The sequence below is a fragment of the Eucyclogobius newberryi genome, unplaced genomic scaffold (genome assembly GCF_026437365.1).
Source record: "Eucyclogobius newberryi isolate DKJ021-1_F unplaced genomic scaffold, fEucNew1.0.hap1 SCAF_2, whole genome shotgun sequence".
NCBI classification, from domain to species: domain Eukaryota; kingdom Metazoa; phylum Chordata; class Actinopteri; order Gobiiformes; family Gobiidae; genus Eucyclogobius; species Eucyclogobius newberryi.
The window spans coordinates 30,529,745-30,541,209 of NW_027315834.1; the positions used below are offsets into that span (position 1 = coordinate 30,529,745).

Genomic DNA, 11,465 nt, shown 5'->3' on the forward strand with positions numbered 1-11,465 from the left:
ACAGCTTTTGATTTCATAAACCCCCAAAATACTCAACTCAAACCTAGAAAGGATATTTGAGAAAGAATAATCTATAATAAGCATTAGGGGAATAAATGCTAGAACAGATCGATTTATTGAATGTGAAAAAGTTTAGTTTTGGTAGTGTCCATAGCTTGAACTGATACAAATTAAGATTACGAGTGCCTCCTAGTGGCTAAGCAATAGAATAATCCACAAAATCAACTCGAATGAAAAGGTGCTTTTTACAAAATCAATTCACTTTATTATTAATGCAAGAAAAAAAACAGGACACATTCACAGTGGGCCAAATGAAAAGGGGCACATTGTACTACGCTGTACACTGTAAAAATACTATAGGTCACCAAAGATACTACAGGCCAAGTGCTGGGGAAGAAAATGCACCATCAGCACACTTAGTTTGGGATAAACACAGAGATAACGGCGATTATTACGTACAAAACATTTTAAATTACTGGTCAATGTTAAGAAAAATGAAATACAGCCACTTACAAATATTAAAAACACAATGGACAAGACAGACACATTTAGATTGCAGTGCACAAAGCAATAAGAGAAATCAAAAGAAGAAAAAGTGTTTTCTTTGTAACCGTTTCATATAAGATCCCAGTGTACATCACATATTAACAGTCTCCAATACAAAAACACAGTATGGCTATATCTTCTCATTTGGTCGTTTGGTTTTACAAATGTGTATTACAGTCATATTTTACAATGCAACAGTTTTGTGTATGTACATTCTGTGGATTTTGTATTATATCATTTGAAACATTACCTTAAATATTTACAGCTCAGGCTACAAACACAATGCTTATTCAGGGGTATTTAGTCAAATGAGTGCTTTCAAAATGCACGTTCACTCGTTCTTTCATGCCTTCATTACCAAATATTCAAACTTCTTTTCCTCAAGATGCAGCATAATATTCAACTTTGAGGACCAAATGTTTACCTGCTTTTGGCTTATAATCAAATGTCCATTATCAATATGCTTGACTGATGCATAATAAAACATGCATGAAATTCACAAATGTGTTGTGTGCGCCGTGTAGACCAGAAAGCTGCAACTTCACTCCAAATGCATCATCTTAATGTAAAACTGTCGACGTCATTTTCAAACCCTTAAAAAGAGCATTGCTTTCACCACATGAACCTTTGCTTGGCAGTGCTGTCCGGCCATTGAAAACTCTTATTAATAAAGATATAAATGGTCGCCGCGTTTACCACGGTGTACAGAAGAAACTCTATAATCAGTCGAGGGAGAGAGGGGAGTGGCATGTGCAGGCGGTACATCAGATATGGAACAATAAAGTACCTGAACTCGAGTAGTTTTTGGGGTACAGTGGCGGCCGCGATACAAACCAGTAACGCCAAGATCCAAAATAACGACCTGTACTTGACGGAGTCCAGAAAACTCCAACCGGCAAGGACATACGCTGGAACAACAAGATAACGGACCAGCTCGTGCCTTTGGAAAACGTTCTTCCACACATAGAAAGGGTAATGTCGATTGTCAGCCAGAAGGTACTTGTGAACAAAAGTGAACTTCCAAACAAGAAACAAAGCGAGAGCCGTCACCGCCGCAAAGAAAAATGGCTGCCTTTTCAGGGTTTGGAGAAATCGCACAACGCGATAGTAGCAAACGTTGAGGGGCAGCGCGAAGAACAGGGTGAAGGAGAGGAAGTACAACAGCTGGGGGAAGTTCAGGCACGCTTCATGACTCGTTCTGTCACCGACGACTATGCCATCGTTTAAGACTATGAACAGGAGAAATCCAATGGCTACAAGAAGATAAGGCCAGACCAATAGTAAAACAGACTTGACGTGCACAGGGTTAGTCACAAACTCCAATGTGAAAACCAGCACTTTTTTTACACCGCTGAAATTCAAAGGAACTTGGGATTTGGGCTCGTCTTTCTTCTTGGTCTGCTCCGCCCTCCAGGTTTCGTCCATTTTGGCGGCGACCAAACATCCGGCGCAAAAAGCCACCCAGATGATGTTGGTTTGGCGGAAGAGTATGGCGCACACACCGAGGAGCGCCGAGGCCTTGTGGCAGCCGTAAAGTGTCATGAGGTACGTGAAGAGGATGAAGAAAGTAGAGCCGGCGTCAGTGTAGTACAAAAAGTTGAAGAAGTACAGCACTGGGAAGGTGGAGAGGGAGAGAGCCGAGAGGATACGACGTGAGGCAGTGCGAGTCTAAAAAAAACAAAAACAAGTAAATAAAAACAATAGTGAGACGTAAAGCCTGAAAACATGTCCAAAACTGTTGCACAGTCATTTAGTTATTCATTTGCTTCATTTAATAACACAGTAGGAGTTTGTCTTTTCATTTTTGGCATTAACTTTTAAAAATCATATAATCCAAAAGTGTTTATTGTAAAGCAGTGTTTTCAAAAGCCAAATAATAATGTTGCATAATATTTTCCATAATCAGTATTTGTAGGACATTGTAGCAGAAAGTGAAGAAAGAGTTTACAAATTTCAATATTGACAATGAGTGAATGTTTTGGACCCTGAATTATTCAATGTCACCAATGGAAGTGGTAAACTGGTACAAAAACCGTAATGTTTATTGTCTAGTGCTTTCCAATGGATTTCTGCTCAGTGTTCCCTATAAGCAGGTGTGCTAGATCTTCCATTAATGTTTTGACAAACTGGGGCAGAATTAATGTAACATTAAAGCCGCGCTAGCAGCTCTAACCACCCACGCGACCATGTTTTGATCACGATTTCCCCGACACTGCTTTATTCTTTAGACTTTATTCTTTAGACCCCCTCCTCCCTGTACCTCCGTCACCTAGCAACAGAGACCCGCCGCAAATCCTGATGCTAACGCTAATGCTAAGACCACGGCACGAGAGGATATTATTTATTACATTTCAATGTCTCTAGATGCAAAAAGTGCTGTTTTGAGCTCGATCGGACAAAAAACCTAGGACAAGTACGATTATGAAAAAAAAAAAAGTCTAACGTGGCGGCGCCACTTTGATTCAACATGGCTGACTTCCTGTTTATCATAGAACGATGTTTTGCAGGTTTGTTGTGGTATGGTCAACTGTTCATTAACACTACGCTACCTTCTCTCGTTGATGCAGTTTGCAGGTGAGCAGGTAGAGCAGGTAGAGGTCGCCGCAGTTGAACAGCAAGTTGATGAATCGCAGCATGGCAGTGGAGCAGACGACATCACCGCTCAGGTCGGCCAGCCACACAATCGGCTTTATGACCCCCACAGAGGCGAGGTAAAGGCCAGGGAGGGTGGTGATCATAGGGTCCCACTGCATAGAGAAATGTGAAGACAATGGTAATGTAATAGAAGCTACGTATTCAAGATAAACAAATTTTAGATTTCCACATTTTAGATTTCGAAATTGCAGTTTGAGTTGGCGTGTTATATGATCACAATGGCCGCAGTCATCTTGAGGTCTTCTGCAAAGAACAAAATATCTTGTTTCTTTTCTTTTTAAAGAAATATCTTGAGATTCTTACATAAGTTAATTAGATCATATTTCAGTATTCTAGCTAGCATTGATAACTAATCAATGGAGCAATGTTGAGATTTCCAAGCAATCCATTACATATCAAGAACACTACTACTATATTTAAAACAATACAAATTTTACTGAGACTTTTTAATCAAACAAATATATGGTAAATTAAAGCCAAGTACTGGGAGAGACTTTCTGCATAAAACCTAATCTGCTGAATATAGCTAACACACAGTTCAATTATGTGAGATTGCTGTGAGCTTAAAAGAGGCTTTGTTCCATCATTAAGTGAGCTGCTGTTTGCTAATCCCCCAACCAACAATGTATTCATTTGTACACTTATATTTAGACGGTTTACCTCATTGAATTTTCCATGGCAGTATTTCTGAGCTTGTGGGACGTGAAAGATCTCATCCATGTAAGGCTCCCTCTGCTCTCGGGTGACTCTGGAGAAGACCAGGCAGGAGATGAGGAAGTTGGTGCTGCAAAGAGCTGTAAAAATGTAGCCTTCAAATTTCTCCATGGTTTAACCGAACCCGTCACTCGGGCTACAACTCAATTCAAAGAAGACTAGCTTTGATCGGGCTTGAAACGCATCACGACGCGGTTTCAAAAGCAATCCTACGCCGTTTTGTTGTTATATTTGCCGTGTAGATGAGATTGCGCGGAAGAGTTTGATATTTGACAGCTGGCGGTGCGCTTCGTTTAATCACTCTACGTCGAACACGGTCAAGTTATAAAGGTTCCTATGTTAAAATAAAGCTTTACACGCTCTCTTTTTAATACATAAAAGCGCATTAATACCAGGCAATAGAAACTTAAATAAACTTGATTTCATTGCACTGCTACTCATTATTTTTGTTATGTTTTACTTTGGATGGTGCCACTGTGTTATGGTTCCCCCTGAGCTGACGTTCACGTGAAGAAGCGCTGTAGTAAAACGTGCTGTTTACTCTGTAAAGTTTCCAAATATGCATTTAACGCAAGAGTTAGAGTTATTCCCGGACCATAAAGTCACCCAGATGCTGTTCAAGGATGTTAAAAACGCCGCCGAGCTCAAGCAGAGTGCCGTGGAGGGTAAATTCAATGGAGCTCTGATCAGTCCTACAATGGTAAGTCAAGGAACATTTTAATGTATATTAAAATGCATATTAAATGCATTTTAATATACATGTATATTAAATTGAAAACAATTGCATATCAAATTGAAAACAAAAACAAGTACATTAATCTTTGTTCTGATTTAATAATAACGAAATGACTGTAATAAACTGCCATTGTAATTTGTATGGGTATGGAATAATATCAAATAATCACCCTAGGCGAGCTACTCCCCCCCCCCCAAAATAGTGTTTGGATACATAGAAGGGGGCGCAAAAAACTCCGCCAAGCAAAAAAAAAAAAAACTCTTTTTTTTTTTTTTTTTTTTAAACCCAGAGGGGGGCCTATACGGCCTAGTGGAAGGGTCGGCCCTGATTGTGTAGATAAACTAATTTGAACATGTGTACTGTGCATTACAGGTGTTTAGCCCTTTCCAGGCGCTGGTAGCTGCAAACAAAGCAGTGCATTTACAGAAGATTGGTAAAATGAAAACAAGAAGTCTGTTTTCAGAGATCATTTTCAATCTTTCACCCACTAATAATGTAAGTGGTTCAGATATAAACATTTCCCATGTCGTTTTCCAATGTAATGCATCTTCTGTTACAGATCTCAGAAGCCTTTAAAAGGTTTGGGATTTCCGATGGAGACAGCTCAGTTTTGGTGGTTTTAGTTCATAATCAAGATGACGCTCCGCCTTTGTCAGAAATCGTGAATCGAGTGGCTGGACAACAGATCCCAGTACATGACATATCCTCGCTCTCGGACACGACCAAAGTCAAAAAGGTGCATTTGTAAATTATTATCCAAATACTTTCTAGTAATTGTCAATGTTTCTTTTCCATAGAATTATCCTTCATTATTGCTAACTTGGTGTTTTGTCCTGCAGTTCTTTAAAATTACTCCACAGGAGGAGAAGATTGGGACACTGTTGGATGCAGTCGTGTGCAGAATGGCCATTAAAGATGTTCTGTAGCCACAAGATGTTTGAAAGAGTTTTATACAGTAGTGTTTTGAGGTTTAATTTGTGTTATTTGTTTTGTACATGTATCTTGAAAAAAATAAACATATAAAAATAAGTTCTGGTTGGGTTTTAAGTGGATTCAATTCATTGATAACTGACAAAAAATATATAATTGAATGTACTTTTGTATTTGGCACAACCAGATTTTACATTGCACAAATATTAGTGTACTAAAAGTCATTATTATTATCATTATTATTAAACAGCCCTTTATTCAATCTTAATCCAAAACAGTTGCACTTCTCTCAGTCTGGAAAGTTCATGAGCTCATCTTTGCCAATGTTGCCTCCACTGAGGATGCAGACCACTTTCTTTCCCTCCAGATTAGGGACTTTATTATTCACAACAGCAGCAAAGGCAGCCGTCCCTGAGGGCTCCACCACCAGCCCTGCTTTGTAGAGGGTGGACACGGCCGATTTGATCTCCTCGTCGCTTACAAGGACAATCTCCTCCACAAAACGCTGGCACAACTCAAAAGGCAATTTACCTACAAAATAAAAAAACAGTGTTTGTCAGTACTCATATATTATAAGTATGTTTCCAGCCAGCAATTTACAACCCACTAATAGGAAGGTGATTAAATACAAAAAAATATGATATATATATATATATATATATATATATAATATATATAATATAAATATGAAAAGGCAATAGAAAAACAAATTTTGAGTATGATCCATGATTCTTTGACCAACCCTTACCAGCAAACGGTGGTGCAAGTCCTGATGCTACGCTCTTTGCATCCATACCAACTGGCTTCTTTTCAATAAAACTTTGGAACATGGTACAAGCTGAAAAGGGAGGGAAACATGTACCCAGTAAACCCAGTAATCTTCACAAGAATGTATTACTTATCAGTTTTTCTGGTTCGTCCCTGACCTCCCTGTGGCTCCACACCATATATCCTGGTCTTTTCACATCCAGACAGTTTAATAGCAGCAGCTACACCGGCCAGAAGCCCCCCTCCACCACAACAAACTACCACCACATCAGGGTCAGGGAGCACTTCCAGCACCTCCAGGCCAAGACTGAACGTGCAGATAACATGACAACACTAAGAGAATTGGTAGAACTACCCAACAGACATTAATACACTTTAAATCCAGTACCTTGCGTGTCCGGCTATGAGATCCAGATCATCGTACGAATGCAGAAATGTCATGTTTTCCTCCTGAACACAGCGGTTCACCACATCCATCAGACAAGGGGTAGGAACTCTCTCAACTTCAACTCCAAAACCCTGAGGAAAAGTATGACCAGAGAGCATCATTTACAGCGCCTAATGGCTTAACTGATCAACACATATGAAAATTTTACATATTTCTTGGACAACTACTTTTTAATTGTCATTGTTTTCCATCCCGGTTAGATGCCACAACTCGCAAGTCGTTTTGGGTCACAGTTTCTCTGATCGCACCGGCGTTGTTCATTCCACTACTCACTTCGAGTAATAATGTTTTGAAGTAACTTGAGTCAAATGTTTGCCTTCTCTACCCACATAATACTAGTTTATGAATGTGTTTGGTGAGTGCAATGGACTGAACTCAGCCACAGGCATTTTAATAGTCTGGCATGATAACTTATTACAAACAATAAAGGGTTAGGGTTAAAATCACATACAAATCTGACCTGTATGAGAATAGACCTGGACACTGGGGCTGTCTCTGGCATCACCACTTTCCCCTTAGATCCATAGTGCTTTGAAGCATATGCAAAAGACTTCCCATAGTTCCCAGCGGACATTGTGACAAAATGACCACCCTTCTGTCTTTGAGCAAATTGGTGGGCAACACCTCGAATCTTAAAGGAGCCTGTCAAACAACGGACAGTGCACATTGACAAACAGTGATTGCATAATACGGATGAATATGGAGCCTGACACTGACCGGTTCTCTGCATGTTTTCCAGTTTGATGTGGATATCACAGTTGATATTCAGCGGAAGGGTTGTCTGTACCCAGGAGATCATGGGAGTTTGTATGACCCCCAGTGGGCTGCTCTTCACCACCTCCTGGGCCTCTCTGAGCAGCTCCAGGGTCACTGTATCAGCAGTCACTTGAGTCATCTGGAACACAAAACATTAAAATAAGTTAGCATGTTTGAATGGTTTTTGGTTTGGTTTATGTTTTAAATGTGTTCATAGTTTTAAAAGTGCACTAAGTAACTTTTCCAGTAGGATCACCAGAAAAAGATACATTGTGAACCATTAATGATAGCTCTTTTCGTTATTAGTACAGGGAACAACACAGCAAGCTCTGACACAAAACCCAACAAACCCATGGGTTTCAGAATGTTGAGGACCGTTATAACCGTTGCCATAGCTATTAAAAACAATTATTATATTTTTGAATGGGAAAATGTCCTCAAAATGAAAACCATGAATGGCAAAGAGCTCATGTTTTCCTTCTGAGTCGCACAGACTTGTCACTTGACCCTTGGATCTGTTCATGTGCAGCACAGAAACTTAACTTTCTTAACTTCCTTAACCTGCAATGCAAAAGTCTTAATGAAGGAACTGTTTCAGTTGGTGATTAGACAACTCACCTTGGAATTTCACGATTTTCCCAATTTCTAGAATCAAGCTCGATTACGCTGTGTTGTACTGCTGCTTCGTTTCTGTTCTTGACTCGTTTGTTTCCACACGGACACTTTTTACCGACGGATCGCAAATAAACATGGCGCCCTTCCACAATTTCATAATCCGAAAAGAAAAATACGACTTAAAACGGCTGTGAATACGGTTAGATTGGTATATTTTGCAGCTAGGAAACCATGGGCCTTGTAAGGCACATCGTGTGTGCCATGTCAGGAGGTGTTGACAGCTCCGTGGCCGCGCTGTTATTGAAGAGACGAGGTGAGGTGACACCAAAACACATGCCTTTAGTTCTTTTCATCGTTATTAAAGGTCATGTGACAGGTTGGAATACACATCTCACTAAAACGTATACACAATTATAGTTCAGATTTTACTGAACATTCGACCTGTTTGTCCCGTTTGACATTTTTTGTAAAGTTTAGAGACAAAATCTATATGCATTACACAACAGTTATTGACAAACAATAATACCATATAACACCCGTATGTTGTTGAATGATCATTCAAACCGTCCTAAAAGTGTATTGTGTCTGAGTTTTCAATGACACGACGCACACTGATGGTTCACAAACTGCAACTTATCAGAAGTAAAACTATGATAAACATTTAACACAGGTGCTATCATACCAAACTAGTTTTTTTTTTAACTAGTTATCTGTTCTTTATTATTTACTTCTGTACCTACTTTGTGTTGCAACCCTGGAATTTCCCCATTGCGGGACAAATAAAGGCTTATCTTATCTTAACTAACTGTTTGAAAAACAGGAGAACCTTTCATTGTGTCTTTAAGGACACTGGTGCGGACACGTGTTCCATACTTGATACAAAAAAAGTAAAGCAATGTTCAAACAAATAATACTTCTACAAATGTTTTCGTTAAGGTTATAATGTGACTGGAGTGTTTATGAAGAACTGGGATTCTTTGGACGAGTCTGGTGTGTGTTCCTCTGATAAAGACTGTGAAGATGCCTACAAAGTGTGTCAAACTCTAGACATCCCCTTTCACCAAGTATCCTACGTCAAAGAGTACTGGCTTGAGGTTTTTACGTGAGTATCAGTCACTTTATTGCTGAGTACAAGAATGCAGTATTTCCCATTGATAAAGGAGACTACGGTGGTCCTGCATAGTCTAAAACAACCTTGACTAATACATGGGCAGAACAAAATCACATATGTTCATTCTATACTCCTAATCTTTAAACGTTCATGTAGACTGGTTAAAGGGCACATATTATGCAAAATTGTCTTTTTTGAGCTTTTGACCATGTTCTAACATTGTTCCCTCATCAAAAACATACCTGGAGCAGCATTTAGCTTCATTTGCGCTAGTTTGCAGTAAAAATGTCTTTGATAACTGACTTAGCTCTGACGTGGCGCTGATAATCTTCTTTGCCGTTCTTAATTCCATAAATCATAGCCAGACTCTTTTCTATCATATTATCATGATCAGCACATCTGCGTGCTGAGACCAGGACATTATCCCAAAGCATGTTCTGTGAAATCTGTACCTTAAACTTTTGAGTAGTAGCGCCATCTACTGGCTGCAATGGGAAATGACACAGATTGCAGTATTGGAAATAAGCAGACCCCCATGTAATTTTGTTTGTTATAAATATTTTCTTTTTTATTTCTAAAACATGAGATGCCAAACTAAAGGTACTCAAAGGCATGTTTAAAGGCCAATAACAACTTAAATAATCATAATATTTTCCCCTTAATACTATATTATATAGTGTAGTGTCTGCCTAAAGAATACACATACAGGTAAAGCTTTATTTTAACACTTGAGGAAACTGTACAAAACAGGACTACACTGACCTTTTATAGGTTTGTGGTAAAACAGGGCTGTGGGTGAGTTAGTAAAACAGCATCATTTGGGGGAAATGATCATGGATCATGTCTCTGCAGATCAACATTTCTGTGTATTTGATGTGCTGTTTTTATTTAGTCTTGTTCTGAGTTTCCTCTGACCATATAATGACTTTTTTTTCTTCTTCCAGTAATTTGTTAAAAGAATACCAGAAAGGAAGAACTCCAAATCCAGACATTATGTGCAATAAGCATATCAAGTTTAACCATTTCCACAAGTATGCAATAAATACACTAGGTATATTTGTTCTCCTCTGTAAACCATTCATAATTTAACATCCACTTTTATTTTTACATCACGAGTTGATATGTTTTCTGCTTTGGTAGGGGCTGATGCCATGGCAACTGGACACTACGCCAGGACCTCCCAAGAAGATGAAGAAGTATTTCAACAGAGGATCTCCTCACCTCCAACCAAATTGTTCAGGGACAGATTTGAGCTCAGAAATCGTAAGTCACATTCCGTCACTATTTTTATTTTCAAGGCTAGACTTTGATCAATACATTATTGTTGTCAAGTGCAGCTGTTCGGTTGCACCAAGGAGCTGACCTCTTTAAAGACCAGACCTTCTTCCTCAGTCAAATCCCACAAGATGCTCTCATACACACCCTGTTCCCATTGGCTGGACTCACCAAAGACTTTGTTCGAAAAATAGCGGCTGGGGCAGGTCTCCACCATGTACTCAAGAAAAAAGAGGTGGAGTAAACATGTCATAAAGTGATTGTGTATTCAAGACTATTTTATGCCTGTATATATGATATGATACAACACCAAATTATGATGGTATATTCTTACAGAGTATGGGGATCTGCTTTATTGGAGAGAGAGATTTTGAACATTTTATTTTAGAGGTGAGAGAGAAACACTATAATAACTTTGTAGTAGTGAAAAATTCAAGTCAATCTGAAGATTAAAAAAAAAATTTGTTGTAGTATCTTGAGCCTCAACCAGGAAACTTTGTATCTATTGAAGATGGTTCAGTAAAAGGAAACCATAAAGGTTTGTTTGTTTTTACATGTATTTTGACAAATAATGTTATAATTAAACTTGTGTTTCCGCTCTATTCACTTAGGCTGGTTTACTTTGACACTGGGGCAGAGAGCAAGAATAGGAGGCCAGAGGGACCCCTGGTTTGTTGTAGACAAAGACATAGCTACAGGAGATGTGATGGTGGTGAGAAAATTAACTTTTATAAACAAAATATTATCCATTTATTTTGGTATTACCCTGTTCAATAACAATATAAAGTATATATTCCATAGTGTTGTCATTTTATTTTTCTCAAGGCTCCAACCACCAATCATCCTTCTCTTTTTCGGGACACAATAAAGACAGATCGTTTTCATTGGATCACAATGGAGCCGCCTCGAGA

General features: G+C 38.9%; 4 protein-coding genes across 4 annotated transcripts; 2 read left to right on the forward strand and 2 right to left on the reverse strand.

Annotated features, from left to right (window-relative positions):
• Positions 1 to 242: 242 nt before the first annotated feature.
• On the reverse strand, positions 243 to 4,215 carry alg10 (ALG10 alpha-1,2-mannosyltransferase). The gene is made up of 3 exons (XM_072454985.1): positions 3,862 to 4,215; positions 3,096 to 3,293; positions 243 to 2,214 (listed from the first exon to the last, which is right to left on the reverse strand). Exons 1-3 carry the CDS (start codon positions 4,024 to 4,026, stop codon positions 1,159 to 1,161), a joined length of 1,419 nt encoding a protein of 472 aa, XP_072311086.1. The 5' UTR covers positions 4,027 to 4,215; the 3' UTR covers positions 243 to 1,158.
• A 158-nt stretch (positions 4,216 to 4,373) lies between these two features.
• tprkb (Tp53rk binding protein) lies at positions 4,374 to 5,635 on the forward strand. The gene is made up of 4 exons (XM_072454988.1): positions 4,374 to 4,615; positions 5,024 to 5,146; positions 5,211 to 5,387; positions 5,491 to 5,635. The coding sequence occupies exons 1-4, from the start codon at positions 4,475 to 4,477 to the stop codon at positions 5,575 to 5,577; spliced, it is 528 nt and encodes a 175-aa protein (XP_072311089.1). The 5' UTR covers positions 4,374 to 4,474; the 3' UTR covers positions 5,578 to 5,635.
• Positions 5,636 to 5,650: 15 nt separating this feature from the next.
• On the reverse strand, positions 5,651 to 8,258 carry srr (serine racemase). Its single transcript, XM_072454987.1, has 7 exons — positions 8,172 to 8,258; positions 7,515 to 7,692; positions 7,258 to 7,439; positions 6,738 to 6,868; positions 6,508 to 6,656; positions 6,330 to 6,419; positions 5,651 to 6,112 (listed from the first exon to the last, which is right to left on the reverse strand). The coding sequence occupies exons 2-7, from the start codon at positions 7,690 to 7,692 to the stop codon at positions 5,871 to 5,873; spliced, it is 972 nt and encodes a 323-aa protein (XP_072311088.1). The 5' UTR covers positions 8,172 to 8,258; the 3' UTR covers positions 5,651 to 5,870.
• An 18-nt stretch (positions 8,259 to 8,276) lies between these two features.
• Positions 8,277 to 11,463, forward strand: trmu (tRNA 5-methylaminomethyl-2-thiouridylate methyltransferase; the record flags this gene model as incomplete). Its single annotated transcript, XM_072453511.1, has 9 exons — positions 8,277 to 8,481; positions 9,105 to 9,270; positions 10,224 to 10,330; positions 10,420 to 10,542; positions 10,617 to 10,789; positions 10,891 to 10,944; positions 11,026 to 11,092; positions 11,166 to 11,266; positions 11,380 to 11,463. Coding segments are annotated over exons 1-9 (957 nt in total), but the record flags the coding sequence as incomplete, so codon positions are not given.
• Between the last annotated feature and the right edge of the window lie 2 nt (positions 11,464 to 11,465).